Source organism: Telopea speciosissima, chromosome 8 (assembly GCF_018873765.1).
Source record: "Telopea speciosissima isolate NSW1024214 ecotype Mountain lineage chromosome 8, Tspe_v1, whole genome shotgun sequence".
NCBI classification, from domain to species: domain Eukaryota; kingdom Viridiplantae; phylum Streptophyta; class Magnoliopsida; order Proteales; family Proteaceae; genus Telopea; species Telopea speciosissima.
The window spans coordinates 44,478,022-44,498,842 of NC_057923.1; the positions used below are offsets into that span (position 1 = coordinate 44,478,022).

A 20,821-nucleotide genomic window follows, 5' to 3' on the forward strand; every position below is an offset into this window, starting at 1 on the left:
TTGGCAACTATATGAAGGGTTGCCTGGTTATCACAGTATAAAGGAATATGCACTGGAGTAGGTAAGCCCAAATCACGTAAGAGATACGATAGCCAAGTTAGTTCACAGGTTGCAGCCTTGGCAGAAGAGCGAGAAATAGTAGTTTGTTTCTTTGTCTTCCAAGAACCAGGAACAGAGCCCAGAAGAATGCAATAACCTGTTGTTGATCTGCGAGTCATAGGGCAACTCACCCAGTCTGAGTTACAATATGCAGTTAAAGTGAGGGCATTCTTGGCAGGGAGAAGGATGCCTTGACTAAGGGTGCTCTTCAAATAACGAAGCAAACAATGGGCAGCCTCAAGATGCAATTGTTGTGACTAGTGCATAAACTGACTTAAAATATTAATCGTATGCACGATGTCAGTGCGAGTGACAGTGAGGTAAATCAAACGACCAACTAACCACCGATAAGGGGCTAGATCAGTGAGGGCGGTCCCTGAAGAATCCGAAAGTTTCAAATTTTGTTCCATCGGAAAATCTGCAGGGCGGGATCTAGTAAGGCCACAATCATGTAAAATATCCAGAGTATACCTTCGTTGGCAAAGATAAAGGCCATGTTGAGAACCCGCGATTTCGTTGCCAAGAAAGTATTTGAGTTTCCCAATATCCTTTGTATGAATCTATTTACAGATGCAATCCTTAATATCTTGAATTAAAACCCCATTAGAGCCAGTGAGGACAATATAGTCCATATAGATAAGGACAAAAACCATATTTGTTCCCCAAGACAGGGAAAATAAAGAGTGATCATCCTGGGATTGAAGAAGACCAAAACTGATCAGGGCAGCAGATAATTTGGAGAACCAGTTTCTAGATGCCTGCTTAAGGCCATAAAGAGAGCACTGCAACTTGCATACAAGATTCTCCCCCTCGCACCGATATCCAGGCAGAGGGTGCATGTATACTTCTTCGGTAAGATCGCCATTCAAAAAAGCATTGTGAACGTCAAGTTGATGAAGTGGCCAGGCATTGGCAATGACGACAGTAAGAACAACGTGATCAATAACAAGCTTTGCAACCGAGGCAAAAGTATCATGAATTTGGGTATAGGCCTTGGCGACAAGGCAAGCCTTGTATCACTACAGGTATACTTCTTCGGTAAGATCACCATTCAAAAAAGCATTGTGAGCGTCAAGTTGATGTAGTAGCCAGGCATTGGCAGTGGCAACGGTAAGAACAACGCGAACAGAGTAACAAGCTTTGCAACTGGGGTAAAAGTATCATGATAGTCGACCCCTTCAATTTGGGTATAGCCCTTGGCAACAAGGCAAGCCTTGTATCGCTTGACCGAACCATCTGGATGGCGTTTAATTTTGAATTCCCATTTGGACCGAATGGCTCGCTTGCCGGCAGGGAGAGGAACAAGAGACCAAGTCTTATTTTTTGTGAGAGTAGTGATCTCCGATTCCATAGCATCGCGCGGAACAAGAGACCATTCACGATGTTTTATGGCGTCTACAAATGTGGTTGGCTCAGAAGTTACTGTTAGAGCAGTAAGAAGGACATATGGGGTGGGGAAAAACGATGGTAACTTAAAGAATTAGCAAGGGGGTGAGAGATACTTGAACCAACCAAAGAAGGCGATGTTGCTTGGGTGAGAGACAGGTAGTAGTCCTTCAAGTAACTCAGCCGCTTAGTTTGGCAGGTGGGGCGTGAATTAGCAAGGATGACAGTGGCGACAGTTGGTGGAGCTGGCGGTGAGGGTGGGGAGGCGCCATCAGATGGTGGAACGATGGGGGTGTCAGTGTCATGGTCGGGAGATAGAAGAGACAGTACACAAGATGGCGTAGTGGTCGGGTGTGAGTTTAGTTGATAGGGAAAGATGGATTCATGAAAAATGACGTCACGGGACACGTAAGGCTGTTTGGTGGTGAGGTCATAAATTTTGAAACCCTTCTAACCATGGGGATAGCCAATGAAAATGCCAGGTAAGGCACTTTGGTCGAACTTATGACGCACAGTGGGATTACGCACAAAACAGAGACAACCAAACACCTTTAAGTGAGATAAGTTTGGGGTTTTATGAAATAAAAATTCATGCGGTGTTTTTTCACGAAGCACATGGGTGGGTAAACGGTTTATGAGATAGCAGGCTGTGAGGACACAGTCCCCCCAAAAAAATAATGGAAGATTGCCCTGAAAGCGAAGGGCAAGGGAAATAGTCAAGAGGTGACGATGTTTGCGCTTCACAACACCATTTTGTTGTGGAGTGTAAACACAACTCGATTCTTGAAGTACCCCTAATGTGTTAAAAAATTGAAAGTATCATTGTTAAAAAATTCTCGAGCATTATCAAAATGAACTCGGCGAATGGAAGCTCCAAATTGGGTTTTTGCCATCAGAAAAAAAAAATTACGAATCAGAAAATTAGCTTCAGATTTATGATTCATTAAGAATACCCATGTAATTCGCAAAAAATAATCCACAATGGTAAGGAACGAACGTGCCCCAGAGTGGGCAGGGGTATGATAAGGACCCCAATGTCAATATGTATTAAGTCCAAACAAGTAGTAGTATAAATTGTGCTTGATGGAAATGGTAAGCGAGTTTGCTCAGCAAGGGGACAAACAATGCATAGATGTTTAGCAAAAAAAGAAATAGAAGCATCCAAAGACTTAATATGTGAAAAAAGCGTAGGGGAGGGATGACCAAGACGTAGTAGCGGAAGCCATCGAAACCGAGGAGTCCAAGAAGTAAGACTACCATGCCGCTTACCCGTCGTAAAAATTGTCTTCGTCTGTCAGTCCTGAAAGATACAAGAATCAGCCAGGAAAGTGAGTATACAATTAGAGATGGTGGTAAGTTTGCTAACATATAAAAGATTATACTGAAAGGAAGGCACATGTAGGACATTAGTAAAATGGAGTTGGGGAAATATAATAAATGCACAATACCAACATTAGTGACAGGAGCGGAAGACCCATTAGGTAATCGAATAGAAGAAGAGGGAAGGGCAGGGTGACAAGAAAAAAAATAAGGAGCATTATGAAACCAATTGGTCCGTGGCTCCGGTATCGATAATCCAAAAGGAAGGGTGAGGCAAAGCAAGAAGAACAGTACTTGCAACATTTGCAAGTGGTTGGGGATTACCAGTGGGAAGTAAGGAGAGGAGCTGCTGAAGTTGATCAGCAGTCAGGGACGCAGGCACCGGGGCAGCAGGTACAACGTCACTGGTTTGGGTGAGATGGGCAGCAGGTCGAGCAGGTGGGGGCGAGCATTTGCAGAGCCAGAATTTTGCTTATTGCTAGAGCGAGGAGTCCAGTTGTCCAGGTACCCGTGTTGTTTGAAACAACGAGAATCAGAATGTCCATCCATATTGCAATAGTTGCAGTCACGACGAGGAGAAGAGGTCTGTGCAGCCATAGCGACCTGATCAATGGGAAGAGTGCGAGAAGGCTGCAGAGATCGTTGGCGCTCCTCCTGAAGTAATAAGGATCCATCAGAAGGATCTTGCTACGAACTGCAGAGAAGGAGTCGTTGAGACCCTGTAAGAAATCAATGAGTGCATCAGTCTCCACAAACGAAGTAAGCTTGGTCATGGCACCACAAGTACGTAAAGGAAGTGAGCGATAAGCGAAGAGTTCATCGCGAAGAGCCTTCAGAGTTGTAAAATAAGTGGATATTGAATCAGTCCCTTGGGAGTGATTGGATATTGAACGCTGGATCTCGAAGATGCGGGGGGGCATTTTGTTGAGAAAAACGATCAGAGAGGTCAACCCAGATGTCATGGGCATTAGAAGACCATAAGATGTTGTTGGCAATAGCGGGCACGACATAATGGATCAACCATGAGGAGACCATGGAGTTGCAGCGTCACCAAGCGAGGAGGTCAGGGGAATCATTGGCTAGCTGTTTGAGAGAGCCATCGATAAAGCCCAATTTGTTCTTCGCCTGGAGAGCCATGGTGATGGCGCGACTCCATGTGAGAAAGTTATCGCCGGTGAGAAGTTGAGTGACCAAAGGCGTGCTAGGGTGATCCGAATTATGAAGAAAATATGGGGAGGTAGGATAAAAAATGGCCGGTCGACGGTTAACCATGGAGAAGAAGATAGCTTAGGGTTTGGAGAAGAAGAGCATTGGATGTTAGGTTGATACCATGCTAAGTTTAGAGTTTAGAATAAATTGTGATACTTTATTCACAAGAAAGAATGTGTATAAATAAAAAGAATAGGGAGCGATTCTCTCCACAAATTATAATAAACTACCTAAACAAGAAGATTTTTTCTTATTGGTAAAACTTAAACAAGAAGATTACAGATATATACAGATAGCTAGATGAGTTAATGCCAACTCATCCGAAAAGATACGCTAACAAGATTAAGGTCTTAAGAAATGGATTATCTGAATGACACTTCCATAAGTGTAATTAGAAAATGTAACCATCCGCTAACAAGATTAAGGTTTTAAGAAATGGATTATCTGAATGACATTTCCATAGGTGTAATTAGAAAATGTAACCATCTTTTGATTGCATCCGTTTTATTTCAAAAAGTAATTTAATTGAAAGGTTAAAAAAAATTCAAAATAATTTAGAAGTGTATTTACTATTATGCTATTTCAATAGTTGTCACAATTCTTGCATGCTTTTCCCATACATATATATGTGAAAATGACAAGATTTTCCAACTAGAAGAAAAGGTGTGTTATAATGATATGGCCAAAATGGGAAAAAAAAACTTGAAGTTACAAAATTATTTGACACCTTAAAAGTATCGAGACCGGTATCAATCTTTGCCGATACCATACATATTTGAATTGGCTTGTATCACTTTTTTGGGATGGACCATTGTATTAGTTGAAAAATATTAAAATGTTACAAAATAAAAATTAAAAGCATTATAAATTCAAAAAAAAAATATACAATGAAAATGGGAAAAAAATCTTTAAAAGAAATTAGTGAAATATTGCACAAAATGCAATCAAACTTACAATAAGTATATAATAAACAACGATTGATTTTCGGCCATTGAAATATAGATTTGCTCTTTTTTTATGAAAATAAAATCTTCATACCTACGAAAAAAGGAAACTAACAACATTCTCTTTAATAAAAGCATGCCACTTACTACGGAACTTTGTCCCCTCCAGTTCCCTACCCAGCCAGTTCCCCCCCCCCCCAATGCCTGTAATAAAGGAGGGGAGCGCAATGACCACCCTACCCCTGCCTGAACACTCTGCCTGGGTGGGGTCCACCCCCTTATTACAGGCACTGGGGGAACTGGGCCGGCCAAGGAATTGGAGGAGATAATTTTCCCACTTACTACCTCTAGCTTTAAAAGCTAAATTTTGCGTGTAAAACGCTAATGGGCTGGGCCCAATTAATGCGCCCACAAAGGGCTGGCCGCGTGAGACCCTAGCTCCGGAGGGGGCGGTCACTTAAGTGACCAACCCGTCCTCTTTTCTATTCGGTCTAGACCTCTAATGGAAGTCGACCAAGTGAGAGGGGCGCCCAGGGTTTTTCCTATAAATAAGTATTAAGCTTAAACCCTAGTATATTGATTTTCATATCTTTTGAGAAGCCATCTCTCTCCCTCTCTTTTTTTTTTTTTTTTAATTTATCAACATATGACTACAGCAGCCGCTGGCCACGGCCTGCTGCTGCTGCGGCCATATGGCCTGGCTGCATAATTAAATTTATGGAGGATAACACGAGATGAGAGAAACTTGAATGCATAATTAAATTTATGCGTCCTGTGTGGGCGAGTGGGAGATGTAAAACGTTAATGGGCTGGGCCCAATTAGTGCGCCCACAAGGGGTGGCCGCGCGAGACCCGAGCTCCGGAGGGGGCGGTCACTTACAACCCCTCCCCTTTTCTATTCGGTCTAGACCTCTAGTGGAAGTCAACCAAGTGAGAGGGGCACCCAGGGTTTTGCCTATAAATAAGTATTAGGCTTAAACCCTAGCATATTGATTTTCCTATCTTTTGAGAAGCAGTCTCTCTCCTTCTCTTTCAAATTCTGTGTTTTCCTAGGGTTTCCATTCAGTTGCCTAGGGTTTTGTGGCGTGGAGTTCTCTTTGGAGAAGCCTGTCATGATCATGGAGATTCGTTCGTGTACTTGTAACCATAAGCTTGGCATTTGATCCTTCTTCCGCTGCGTTTTTATACACATTCTGGTATGATCCAAACCCTAGATACTTTGGATCTTGAATTGTGTGACCTAACATTGAGCAATGGTAATGGTTGTTCTATATATTGATCTTCTTAATACATACATATTTTTAGTCTTTCAAAATAGATTGCGAATCAAAGAAAGTAGCGAAAATCTCCCATGGCCAAGGATTATTTTCCGACTTGTCAGCCATTGCACCATTTGTACACAGTCAATCCATATTTCTATGGCTTCAAATCCCAACGATAAAGCACTTGAGACACTTGCTTGATCCCTCTCGCTTCAACTTCTTGGGGTGTTCTTGCATAACTATAGTTCACAGTAGCTAAAGAGAACTGATTGTTAAAAATAATTATGGTAGCCAAGGGTAAAGCTTGAGCTCATTTTCCCACTTGGAAATTGGTAGAAGGATACGGTAGGGGATTTGGCTTGGTGTTTTTGAATAGTTCTAAGCCATAAGAAATAGGATGTTATTGAGAAAGTGAGAATTTATTAGACTTGTTAAAGCTTGGGTTGGTGATAAAATCCTTAACTAAGCTTATGAGATTAGGACTGCTCCGTTGAATGCATAAAACTACTAAAGCCAGTAAGGAGGATCACATATCAAGACGATCGGAGTTGAAATGAAGAAGATTGGGCCTTGAAGTCATAAGTCATTTTGCAAGTTTTTACCCTTAACAGTTAAAACGGCTGATCTATTCTAATAGGGGGGTGGACCCCATTGGACAGTGTATTTGGGAATGGGGTAGAATGATCGTTTTTGTCGAGGAAATGAAGGAAATGAAAAGGCAGATAAATGGAGACGATAAAGATTCGAGAGGGAGAGACCATCAACGTTCAATCACAAAATTGACACATGTCATTTAATTGATGAACCAAGCCTTACTTCCACCAAATATTCTGACTGAATTAGTAACAAGAACCGTTTTATTCAATTATTATGTTAAGATTGTTTTGTCTGAGTTATCCAGCGCAACACTAAACTCAACGGTTTAATCTGAGCTGTTTATTTTTTTATCTTTTAATCGTAACCATTGAATAAAAAAAGCCATCCACCTGCTCACCGTCGGAGCAGGTTTCTTCTTTTTCCTATTTTTTGTTGCAGTGGAGGGGCCACTGTGAACGGAGGCCACTGTGAACGGAGAAGAAGAAGAAGCCGGCTAAGCCAAACTCCATCTTCCCTTTCATTAAAAAAAAAAAAAAAAAAAACCTCCATTTTCCCACCGACAATATACAGGGAGGCGAAGGTGGGAGAAGACAATACACAGTGGCTTCTTCTTCTTCTTCTTCTTCTTAAATTCAGCTTTCTTAAAAAATAAAAAATAAAAAATAAAAAAAGAATTTCAAAGGACTCAGAACAGAGAGAGAATCAAGGATGAGAAAAATGAGAGGGGAGGAATGAGGCATACATCGGTGAAGGGGATGGTAGATGTTCTTACAGTGGATCTTACGGATCCAATCCTCTGCAACCCCTTTCCCGGAAAAGACCCTCAGATCCAATCAACCACCGTCGCCTCAGACTCCTGTAAATCCCCTTTCACGCTAAGCAGGATTTGCAGAAGTCTGCTTCGTCTTTCACTTCTTCAAAGAATAACTTTGAAGCATTTCCTCCATAGAAACTCAAAATCTTCTTCAGCGGGTATGAATTCTTTGTTGAACCTTCCGTTGCTGAGAGATTCTGATTCGGAGTCCATTTCGAGTTTCCTCGACTGTCCCGTTCGGTTTCTTCTTCGTCCTCTTCTGGCAATGTAGGATTTCTTTCATCCATCTGCAAAGGGTTGGAATCCTTTAGTTTTGCTTCCTCTAATTTTTTTCTTTCTTTGGCTCTGTTTTTGTTGGTTTTTGTAATCTCTTCTTAGCAAAAGTAGTCGATAAGAGATTTGATCCAGCTCACAAGATCATTCTTATTGTAAGTTTGTTGATTCTCTTGTGTATTTTGGTATATTCATTGTGGATTTTACTAAGTTGTGTTTCTTCTTCCATACTGTTCTCAATAGCTTTCCTGTTTATTTTATTTTTTCTTTAATGGGTTAGTAGTGGTGGTGGTGTTGATTCCTTCTAGTGCCATGTCTTCTGTAAATCGGTGATAGGCCTGAGGCCTAGCTGGTCCGCCCATATGGGGCATGCCGATAGACTCAAAAATGAGAAAGAGAGGGGCGGTCACTTAAGTGACCAATCCCTCCTCTAATTGGCTTATCCCAGGGTTTAACCTATATATAGATATAATGCATATACCCTAGGTGTGCATTAATTGATTAGATCTCTCATTCTTTCAAGTTCTGGGTTTTTCTAGGGTTTTCATTCAGTTGTCTAGGGTTTTGTGGTGTGGAGTTCTCTGTGGAGAAGCCTATAGAGATCGCGTTGTGTTCGTAACTGCAAGTCACTTTCGATCATCCCTTCCGTTGCGATTCTTTTCGGCTCAGATAATCCCTAAACCTCTATGATTAATGGAATGCTCCTATGCTAACAGTGGTATCAAAGCCATTAGAGTTTGTTGTTTGCATGTTTTTTTTCTTTTTTTTTCCTTCTTCTTCACGCCTTGCTGCCCTTAGTGCACGTCCACAGTAGCGGCTACCGCGAATGTGTGTAAGAGCGCACACGACCTAGACCGTACACAACAGCGGTAGCAGAGGGCCGTGGCCTGCGCTGCCGCGGCCGTGTGGAGCAAGGCAATACACATGACAGTAGCCGCTGGCTGGGCCAAGCAGCTACTGCCGAGTACTAAAAAAAAAAACAGAGAAAACGAAGAAAGAAAGTGGAAGAAGAAACACAAAACAGTTTTTTTAATAGATGACATCACCATAATCATGATTTGTCTTAAAAAAAAAAAAGGGAATAACCATTGAATTGTAGAATGATTGTGTTTCTTTTAAAAAGAAAGGTAATGATTGCTTTCTATTTTGTTTTAAAAAAAAAAAGGCACAAGCAATCTGTTTCCTTGTTTTTGGTTTTTATGTTCTGCCCGTAGAATGCCTGTGTGCACAGCAACGGTAGCTGTAGGCTGTGGCTTACGATTGCCGCGGCTGAGTGCGTGTGGTGGCCTGCCAACGGATAGAAGTAAAAAAAAATAAAAAAAATTTTTATTTTGTTTTATTTTAATTATAAAATATAATTGCATATATAGTTTGTTTTTTGGATTATAACTATATGCATGATATGGGGTTTTGTTTCTAACAAAATGCATATGATATGATTTTAATTATATGCATGTGATATGGTTTTTATTGTATGCATATGCTTTATTTTATTATGCATGCATTGGGGTTTGTCCATGATATGTTATTCATATGGTTTCTTTATTGAAGCATGTCTTGTATTTCTTGTGGTCCCTAACAAATTTTGAGAATCATCCCTGTAAGATTTTTCATTTTTTGAGGGTATTTTATTTATGTCATATGCACCCCCCATTAGCAAGAAATCATTTTGTGAGATTCATGGAAGAAAAATGGGAGATAGGGTGTTGTCCCAAATCGTCTCATATTTTTCCCATGTGTATTGGAGATCGCCCAAGGTCACTTTGTTAATAAAGAAATATGTGATTCCCCCCATTGCGATACGGACTGGTTTGACGCTGTCATTAGGGTATCGCTGTCAAACACCCCAGCCCATGCAACCATGTGTTTTATTATTTATTTATCATGGGATGGATTTGGTACTTGTCAAGTGATGTGTTTTTGGATAGATATGCGTTAGAGTTGGTACTTGGAAGTGATACAAAGTGCAGTGATCGTCGGTAGTTTGTAGTAGGGATCTTGTATCTAAAGAGCCAGGTGTATTTTTTAATATTTTTTGAAAAGCCATATAAAGGGAGCTACTGCACTACGTATCACAACCCCGTACCGACTCAACATATCACTTCAAGTACCAAATTTGGGTCTCTTGTGTGAGTCCCTTGCGCACCCATGTGTATGGCGCATTAAACTATGGTTAGGAGATTCTTGTTTTTCTCCTACATTTGTTTGAAATCAGTTAAAGTTATACGTCCCCAGACCCACACATTGTGAGATTTGATTATCAGCTTATCGAAGTTTTTGGTCTCCCCATGTGGGGAAGGGTACCATTAATTTTAATTAGGGTTTCTTGAACAAAGTTGTGGATTTATGGATGTATACTAAATGTCCTCCCTTGCACATTATAGTGATGGTCTCGAAAAGTGTTGTTGTTGACCTTAACCAAGGCAACAAGTTGGATGGCACCAACTATGACATGTGGCACAGAAAGGCCAAATTCTTGCTTAATGAGTAAGATTACCTAGACCTCCTGACCATTGAGATGACCCTACCTGAAGTGGGTACTACCACCCGTCACCGTCAAGAAAAAAAGGCTTACAACAATTGATTTAAGAGCGATCGTAGTGTGCGCTTTCTTATGTTAAGCACGATGCACGATTATCTCACCGGCCAGTATGAGAAGTGCGAGACTGCCAAGTCCATGTGGGATCAGGTAAGGCTCGACTGTGGCGATACATCCACGACCAGACTTAGGTTCATGACCTTGAAGTTTGAGATGTACCATAAGGACCCCAAACACACTATGGTTGAACACCTCAGGGTCGTGAAAGATATGATCCAAAAATTAGATGATGCTGAGGTATACCTTACCGATGAGCAGCAAGTACAAGCCATCATCAGGACATTGCCTGATTCTTGGGGGAAAATGAAGATAGTTTTGACACATAACGACACTGTCAAAACATTTAATGACATTGCCGCTCATGTGGAACTAGAGGCGGAGCGCCTAGAGGCGACCCAATCACATGCCCTTGTTGCCCAAGCGGGGCAGCGCAAGAATAGGTCTAAGTGCAAGAGACAGAGAAACACTAGGAATCAGGATCAAGCTCAGAGAGCTACACCAACTGGGCGTAAGACCACCACGCGCCAACGTGGCAAGCAAGGTGGAAAGAAAGATATCACCAAGGTCAAGTGCTATAACTGCCAGAAGATTGGGCACTTCGCTCGTGACTGCACTGAAGCGAAGTAGGTACCATTTCTGCCTCTCTCTCCTTGTACTTTTGTATGTACACACATTTTGGTTGCCCAAATCCAATCTGATTGGATTGTGGATACAAGTGCAACAAGACACATAGCGCGAGATCGAGGAGGGTTCGTAGATTATAGAAAGATTCTGGATGGTGCCCAAAGTATCTACATGGGGAATGGCACAAGTAAAGCAGTTCGAGGAGTTGATACCTACCAGCTCACCTTGCGCACTGGGTGCATCTTGCTACTTCATGATGTGCTATACGCACCAGAAATCCAGCATAATCTACTTTCAATTACTGCATTATTGACTTTAGGATATTCATTTATTTTTTATGGTGACTCTTTTGAAATACGATTGGATGGTAGTAGTTTTGGACATTGTAGGTTTAAGAATGGTTTTATTACATTAGATTTGATAATTCTTATTGTTTCCTCTTCATCTTTTGTAGTTGATTCTAATACTAGTCCTGATTCAATTACTTGGCATACTAGACTAGGACGCAAAGGTCCAGATAGGATGGGATGGCTAGCTCGAGAAGGCCTTCTTGGCTCACTCGCTAAAGTTAACCTACAGACATGTGAGGCCTATTTAGCTGGTAAGGCCCACCGAAAGCCTTTTAGAAAGGCTAAACGGGCAATCCAGACCCTAGAGCTTGTCCATCCGGACATCTGCAGACCAATGAACGTGGAAACACGTCATGGTGCTTCCTATTTTCTCACATTTATCGATGATTATTCGCGATATGGTTTGTGTATCTGATCGCTCACCGCTATGAAGTATTAGATTGCTTTAAACGCTTTGTAGCAAAGGTTGAGAATTAGCAAGGCAAGAGGTTAAACACTCTGTGCACTGACCGAAGACGCGAATATTTGTCCGATCAATTTAAAGAGATATGTGAGGAAAAAGGAATCACTAGGCAGCTGACTATTCCCCACACTCCACAGCAAAATGGTGTAGCAGAGCAGAGGAATAGGACGCTTTTAGATATGGTTAGATCGATGATGGCGCAAGCCAACCTCCCAATATCCTTATGGGGGGAAGCTATGTTGACCGCTGCCTACGTCCTTAACCACGTGCCGTCACAGTCGGTTTCCTCCACTCCCTATGAATTGTGGAAAGGTGCAAAGCCTACTTTGGGGCATATGCAACCATGGGGATGTGCAGGATATGTTCATAGTACCTCCCATAAGTTTGGGAAACTTGGACCTAGAGCTAAAAAGAGTATCTTTATAAGATATTTCGATACCTCGAAAGGCTATGTAGTGTACAGCGAACATCAAGATGGAGGAGTGACAGAGAGTGAGTCCTGCGATGTGTTTTAGAGACCGATTTTCCTAGCATTAATGACGCTAGCAGAGACCTTGATCTTTTTGAGATAGAGACTGATGAAAGCGTCTCACTTATTCTTGGCGAAGGTGAGGAATTAAACACTCATCAAGAGATCGCCAAAGAGGGTGAGAGTGATCGTCAGCCCAGTGGGAGTGCGCTACCTAAGGAAAACGTACAACTCACGGGTCAAGAACCCTTTGGGCGTAAAAGCTCACATGGACACATTCCCCAACGTCATTTTGAGATTGAAGGGGACGCTGCCCTCGTCTGTGCCCTGAGGGATGAGGATGAGCCAGCCTCAGTGAGTGAGGTGCTCTCTTCTCCAGCTAAGAAAATGTGGCAAGCTGCTATGGAAGATGAGTTGAGTTCTATGAGCAAGAACTAAGTCTGGGAGTTAGTTGATCTTCCACCTGGGCGCAAGGCCATTGGGAACAAGTGGGTCCTGAAGGTCAAGCGAAAGGCAGATGGATCAATTGACAAGTATAAGGCACGTCTTGTGGCGAAGGGATATACCCAAAAGGAGGGTATAGACTATGATGAGACGTTCTCCCCTGTGGTGAGAATGGCCTCAATACGCCTCATTTTAGCCATTGTCGTAAAGTTGGATTTGGAACTCTACCAAATGGACGTTAAAACTGCTTTTCTCAATGGAGAACTGGACTATGAGATCTTTATGGCTCAACCTGTGGGCTTTGAGAAGAAGGGACATGAGTGCAAAGTATGCCGTCTGAAACGTTCCATCTATGTCCTTAAGCAATCGTCCAGGCAGTGGTACATTAGATTTCACCATGCTATTATCACTGCGGGTTTTGACATGATTGAAGAAGACCACTGTGTGTATGTTAAACGGTCCAAGGCGGGGTTTCTTATCCTATCATTGTATGTTGATGACATCTTGTTGGCTGGAAATGACATTGAGATGATTGTCGCCACTAAAAAGTGGTTGTCCTCCACTTTTGAGATGAAGGATATGGGTGAGGCCAACTTTGTATTGGACGTGAAGATTGTGAGCGATCGCACTAGGAGACTTCTTAGTTTGTCTCAAAAGACTTATATAAAGAAAATCCTGGAGCGGTTTCATATGAGCAACTCAAAACCCATTGACACTCTAATGGACAAGGCATGCACTTTGAGCCTAGACCAATGCCCTAAGAGTAATGAATAGAGAAATCAAATGTCCAAAATACCCTATGCAGCGGCAGTAGGCAGTCTGATGTATGCGATAATGTGTACGCGTCCAGATATTTGCTTTGCCGTTGGCATGGTGAGCCGTTACCAGAGTAACCCAGGGTCAGCTCATTGGCAGGCAATAAAGAGGATACTTCGATACCTACGTGGCACTGCAGACCTCTCGCTCACCTTCAATGGTTCAGACTTGAGACTGAGAGGCTACAGTGATGCTAATTGGGCTAGTGATAGAGACGAGCGCAAGTCCACTTCGAGGTATGCGTTTGTCCTGGGAGGCGGGACTGTCACTTGTAGTAGCAAAAAACAGACCTGCATCACCCTATCCACGATGGATTCGGAGTATGTCGCATGTTCGGCAGCAGTACAGGAGGCCGTTTAGCTCAGGAGGTTCTTACAGAGACTTAGCGTTTCTGCTCACTCAGACGACGATGTGCTTATACACCGTGACAGCACGACAACGCTTGCATTTGAGAAGGACCCTAAGTTCCATGGTAGAACCAAGCACATTGACATACGGTATCACTACATTCAAGACATGGTAGCGTGAGGTGAAGTGGTTTTGCAGTATATCTCCACTGGTAATATGTTGGCTGATCCATTGACTAAGCCCATTGCCAGAGATGTTTTCCTAGTTCAAGTTAGGAACTTGGGACTCAGGCGGACCTAATATGTATTTGCTTTGGGAACACTTTGTTTGTGATGGATATTTATCTGTATTTCTCTTACATTTATTAATGAGCATATATTTGTTTGAGTAATCTTATGTGTATACATTCATTGTTTGTAAAGATGTCACCAGGCTTAGAATTGACCCATTCACACGGGTGATTCGCCTCGGCGCTGGGGTATAGCAAGCGAGATGAGTCCATGAGCATGTGTGCTCTATGGCACCTTAGTTAGAGCTAAGATGAGACCTTTACTTGGTCCAACTTAGAAGATACCACACTTCTAAGTAGCCTGTTAGAAGCCAGATATGAGGTTCTAGGCAGAAATCATGAGGGTGAATGCGCTAGAGACTCAGGTTAGGCGCTTAGAGTAACGACTAGACTAATACCTGTATGGTGTTTATTTATTGAGGTGTAGATTGGTAGCTGAAGAAGACGACGTGGGAGAACCGGTTGCAAGTTAAAAATAGGGAAAATTATAAGATTAACTAGAATTGAGTTTCACTTTACAAAACTATCTACCTAATCGTTCATTTAACTAATATATCAACAACAAAGATTGGTATTACAAAAATAGCCAAAACAGTAAACTTTATACATAACCTCCTACGAATTGGACAATTTTGTCCCTGAAATTGCACTCTCTCTCTCTCTCTCTCTCTCGTCGTGGGCAATCCCTACCCCTGAAACTGGTCTGCATCGCTCACACTGCCCCTCACCGGACTTCAAGTCTTCTCCTGCACCTCCAACATTATAGGGTTTCTGGGTTATGGGTGATATGATACTGAACATCCCAGTAGGTGGAATCAAAGTAAGGATTTTCAAACAAGTGATTTGGTTGTCACAGTAATGCTAGAACCTGCTGGTTTAGTAGGACCTTGTGGAGAGAACTATTTTGACTTTTATGACTTCCCTAGGGTTAGAGATGACTTAGATCAATCCTCTTTCCTCTGTTCTTCTCTCTCTCTCTCGCCAAAGAAAAATCCTTTATGAACGTTGTTGGTGGGCTGAAGCAAAATGGTTTCTGAATATCATGGTTGTTGGGTTTCCTGGGTTTCCTAGCGACGTGGATTTGCAGCGGTGAATGGGAAAATTTAACGGTGATGTTCAATTAGGAGGTAAAGGTAACAATTGCAAAGAGAGGGAAGAAAAAAGTGAGGGTAAAAATGTCATCAACATCAACCACAGTGAAGTGAAAGGAAAACACTGTTTTGGTTAGTTTTGTAATGTCGATCTTTATAATGGTTAATATGATTAAAGGAAAGTTTGATAGTAACTTTTGTAATGTGAAACCCAATTGTTGTTAATCTTGTAATTTTCCTTTAAAAATATCAATGATTAAAATAGATCGATTAAATCAACGGTTGAGATTTAACCGTTGAATTTAATGGTGTGCTTATCCAACTTTATCACAAAAAAATAAACGACAAAAGAAAAAGAAATTTATACTTTTGCCAGGGCACCTTGACGACGTCTGTATCTTCTTGTCTCTTTGTTTTTAAAATTGAAATGAAATGATTTTGCTGTCCTAAATATCTATTAGAAAGTTTGTTATCTGAAAGCGTAACTCTCGCACATGTACAGTTATACCTTTGTGTCGGTCTCTATCCTCTGCCAATAAATGACATCTTTGTACCCACATTGATTGAATCAAAAAGAAAATATTTTGATGGTCTTAAGTAGCGTAGGAGCTACGCTCATGAAATGATCACTTCCTTGTGATACTTTAAAGCCTCTCTCATTTTATTAGGGAGTGTGACTTATGCAATTATGTCAGTATTTTTTATGTATCTATCTTTCTCCTCAAAACAAGGGGACAGAGGTGTCTTTTCATATGGGGAGAAGAGAGATAGACTCATGGGAGAATTGGCGTAGGACACACTCCTGAACTGAGTTCTTTTTCCTTTGTCTATATTATCTTTTATTTTTTTCATAATATAAGGTTTTATGCATGACCATACATCCAATCATTGAATGAGGGATAAGGATCTACAATGTACCCATTTCATCTCTATCTGCATGATCGAGCACCATGCACGACCTATACACAAAAACTCTCCTCTTTATTATTCTTAATACGTGTTTTTTCCCTTTTTAAATTTATAGAAAATGGTTCCTTTTTCGGTTCTCATAATTTTTCTTTTTTGGGGAAATAGGTTTATGTTTCGGACTGTCTATGCCGATACTCCCATGTGTCTATCTGTCTCCTCCTTAAAATAAAATGGCATAGATGTCTTTTCATATGGAAAGGAAAGAGAGACACTCATGGAAGTGTTGGCATAGGCCATACTCCGGGACAATCCTGTTTTCTTTTTTTTTTTTTTTTTTTTTTTTTTCAGAAAAACTTAGAGGAAAAGAGAACACTATCTGAGTGTGTGCGATATGTTGCCCCTGCACCAAACACAAGCCGAGAAAATGATTGTCACACCCTCGTGAAAATTTTGCCTTTCCATGGAGCCACGACAATCATTTTGCCTACCCCTGAACACAAGGGCAGCACACTGCATGCACCCACATAGCATTCTTTCTCAACTTTAAAAAAAAAAAATACAAAAAATAAAAAAATTTCTTTTCTTGATGGAGCCTATAGGTTAGTTCCGACTTCTGAACCACACAAATCACAAGATTCTCGAAATCATAGGATCATAATCAAACAGTGGAATCCCACTTGTAATGGATACCATGGGATTGGAATAATTGAGATCTCTTTATACGGACTTGGAACAGCAAAACCAGTCAAAGTAAAACCTTTGGAGTAATTGAGATCTCTTTATATGGACTTGGAACAGAAAAACCAGTGAAAGTAAAACCATGGGAGTTAGCTGGTTTTCCTTTCTGAAGACCTGACAGTTGTTTTCTCTATACGTGGAGCGCATGGAAGGGAAGTCGGCCAAAGGGGGAATTTTCAAAAACTTTGCCCAACGAGTAATGATGGATGCATATTTATCTCCATTAATTAATAATAAGTTTTCATTTCTAGCCTTTCCATATTCGAGACACCTCGTAAAGTCCTAATCTTCAGGCCACGCTTCACGCCTTAACCTTCTCTGCTCATTATAAATAGCTGCCAAGGTACCCTCCAGAGATAAAGACGAATAGCTCAGAAATCCATTTTATAGAGTGAAGAAGGAAAGGAAAGATGTCGAGCACTACTGGCAAGGTCATTCGCTGCAAAGGTAGCCTTGTTTTCCTCTGCTTTGATCTGTTTTAAGTTTTGGATGGATTTCTTTAATTTTTTTTGTTGAAGTGTCATTTGGATTCTTTAGTGTCTTTCAAATGATGGGCTTCAGTTTTCTGTGAAAAAAAAAAGAAAGGGGTTAATTGGTTTTTGTTAGTAATCGATTTCAGCCTTGAAGAGTTTTTGAAGGAGAGTTTTGGGTGATGATTTGTTTGATTTGCTTATTTGTTGATTTATGACGATGGGTTGTTATTGTGTGCGAGTCCAGCTGCGGTTGCATGGGAAGCAGGAAAGCCATTAGTGATCGAAGAAGTGGAGGTGGCACCACCTCAGGCATCGGAGGTGCGTCTGAAGATCCTTTTCACCTCTCTCTGTCACACCGATGTCTACTTCTGGGAGGCCAAGGTAAAGATCGTCTTCTTCTCCTGCACAGAGAGAGAGAGAGAGAGACTCTGTTTTGAAGAGTCATGGTTGTAACTGACATGGTTTCTGAGAGAGAGAGAGAGAGAAAGCTCTGTTTTGAAGGGTCATTGGTGAAACTGACATGGGTTTCTATTTTCTTCAGGGACAGCATCCTCTATTTCCTCGAATCTTTGGCCATGAGGCAGGAGGGTATGTATTTATTATTTAATTTCAGATTTAGAATGAAGAAAATCTCAATATAATTGCATTATTTAGAAATATGTTTATTTTTTTATGGCCGATTAAAATTTACCATTATTACTGGTTTTAGCTTGATCATTACCAAAAAAAAAAAAAAATGAATCATCATGAAGTATTTTATGTTTTTTCTTCCAAAATGAGTATCTTTTTGATTTGTGGATGTTTCAGGATAAAATTATAGAGAATCCAAATGTTTTTGGTATCACTCAGACTTCATTGTTGATGACTAAAATTTTATGATTCTTTTTTATCTGTATAGGTTTTTTTTTTTTTTTTGTTGTTTTTACTAAGGTTTCTATTTTGCACATTAAGTGATTCTGTAGAGTTACTGATTTTAGATGATTCAATTGAAATTGTGTATACATTTAGGATTGTGGAAAGTGTTGGAGAAGGAGTTACAGAGCTGAAACCTGGTGACCATGTGCTTCCAGTGTTCACTGGAGAATGCAAGGAGTGTGTTCACTGCAAGTCCGAGGAGAGCAACTTGTGTGAACTCCTTAGGATAAACACAGATAGGGGTGTGATGCTTAGTGATGGACAGTCTAGGTTCTCAATTAATGGCAAACCCATCTATCACTTTGTTGGTACTTCTACCTTCAGTGAGTACACAGTTTGCCATGTTGGCTCTGTTGCCAAGATCAATCCCTCTGCACCTCTTGATAAAGTTTGTGTTCTCAGCTGTGGAATTGCCACAGGTGTGTGATAACAAAATTTTAGTCCCAACTCCTATATTATTACATTCTCTTTGTTTCTTTGATATAATTGAATTTTTTGTTTTCTGTCTTTAAGGTATGGGTGCCACTTTGAATGTTGCAAAGCCTAAGAAAGGTTCAACAGTGGCTGTCTTTGGGTTGGGAGCTGTAGGCCTTGCTGTGAGTTAGTTAACCTTCTCTTTCTATATAGAATAGAATTTCCACAATTTATCTTCTCTAATGAGCAAGTATTTTTGTTATGTTGTTGATGGCATGTAATTAACTAGGCTTGTGAAGGGGCCAGGATTGCTGAAGCTTCCAGGATTATTGGTGTTGATTTTAACTCTAACAGATTCATTGCAGGTAACTGATCTGTTCCCACCAAAAAGTAGTAAGAAAACAGCTATTTTGACAATTTTTTGATACAATTGAATGTTTAGACTTAATTACCTTCTGCTGAGCAGCTAAGAATTTTGGAGTTACCGAGTTTGTAAACCCGAAAGACCATGACAAACCAGTTCAAGAGGTCAGTTTCTGAACTTGTGTTTTATCTTCATGACTAGTACTACTATAGAGTATAGATTGAATGAAGTTTTCCTTGGTACTTTTTTGTTTTCTTTAGGTGATTGCTGAGATGACTAATGGAGGAGTTGATCGAAGTGTTGAATGTACCGGAAATGTCGATGCGATGATCTCTGCATTCGAATGTGTTCATGATGTATGTCCTGCTTACTTTCTAAATCTTCTTTGATGCCTTAATGAGTTTGAAATATATTCCACAAATGAGATGGATTTCATCTGAATCAATCAAAAAAATATATATGAATTGCAGGGTTGGGGTGTTGCTGTACTTGTGGGTGTTCCACACAAAGATGCTGTGTTCAAGACTCACCCAATGAACTTTCTGAATGAAAGAACTCTGAAAGGAACCTTCTATGGGAACTACAAACCTCGCACTGATATTCCATCTGTTGTAGAGAAGTACATGAACAAGGTAAACCACCTTGCAGCAACCAGACAACTTAATTGTACAGATATTAAATTTACAGGAAAAGAAAACAGTAAATGTGGATCTTTTATGTTGTTTTGCTGTGCAGGAACTTGAGCTGGATAAGTTCCTTACCCATGAAGTCTCATTTGCAGAGATCAACAAGGCTTTTGAGTATATGCTGAAGGGAGAAGGCATCAGATGCATCATCCGCATGGACCAGTAGTAGTAGTAGAATGGATGTAATAGAGGAAATCTATGTTTTGATGAATAATATCACCTGCAGTGAATAAAAAGAGAAGAGAGATTATAGAAATGAGTTTGTTGGATGCTTAATTATGGATATTGTTCTTTAATTAAAGTTCAACCCAAAGATATTTTGTCAAACCAACTGGGCTATATATTATTCACTTCAATCTTTTAAAGCTACTTACCAATGTTGAGGCAGCGTGTTACTTCCGACATTGGGGTTTTGACTTTCCAACGTTATCCAATTATATCAAAAGAAGAAAAAATATCTAAGAAAAAAATAAGAATAATTAAAATTTTTCCCATGATTTGGGTAATAAAAATAAATAAAAACAGAGAAGAGAAAATTCCATGACAGATGTTGAGTTAATTTACAATTGCACGTCAAAGGATAATTCAAAATTCGAATATCTCTATTTACAGACAAAGTGACCCATGTAATGCCAAGTGATAAATAAATAGTGAAACGTTGTATTTCAACAGACAAAGTCCATCGCTTTGTACGTCAACCAAAGGAAATGGATCAAGTGTCTTAATAAAACACAGCCCAATCCCAATCAATGAATAGTAATAACACTTTATTGGAGATGTTCGTGATGTCTTAATAAAACATCAGCCAACCAATGATACTGACACTTTATTGGAGATATTCATGAATATGTCAGTTTTCAATTGAGTTTACTGTGTCCATGGACCACTGGATTATTTTTGGGTAAATTATAAAACACCCCCTGAA

At 40.5% G+C, this 20,821-nt stretch overlaps 1 protein-coding gene across 1 annotated transcript; it reads left to right on the plus strand.

Moving 5' to 3' along the window:
* The first annotated feature begins 9,533 nt into the window (after positions 1-9,533).
* On the plus strand, positions 9,534-20,096 carry LOC122672742 (alcohol dehydrogenase). The gene is made up of 11 exons (XM_043870219.1): positions 9,534-9,540; positions 17,442-17,491; positions 17,762-17,898; positions 18,059-18,105; positions 18,526-18,851; positions 18,946-19,028; positions 19,136-19,211; positions 19,313-19,374; positions 19,471-19,566; positions 19,681-19,842; positions 19,946-20,096. Exons 2-11 carry the CDS (start codon positions 17,455-17,457, stop codon positions 20,060-20,062), a joined length of 1,143 nt encoding a protein of 380 aa, XP_043726154.1. The 5' UTR covers positions 9,534-9,540; positions 17,442-17,454; the 3' UTR covers positions 20,063-20,096.
* Positions 20,097-20,821: the final 725 nt, after the last annotated feature.

Bases quoted from the DNA above. Each gene is read 5' to 3' on its own strand.
- LOC122672742 (XM_043870219.1), top strand. From the start codon at position 17,455: ATGTCGAGCACTACTGGCAAGGTCATTCGCTGCAAAG. The intron at 19,212-19,312 runs GTAACTGATCTG...TCTGCTGAGCAG, and splicing joins CTCTAACAGATTCATTGCAG to CTAAGAATTTTGGAGTTACC. The intron at 19,567-19,680 runs GTATGTCCTGCT...TATGAATTGCAG, and splicing joins CATTCGAATGTGTTCATGAT to GGTTGGGGTGTTGCTGTACT.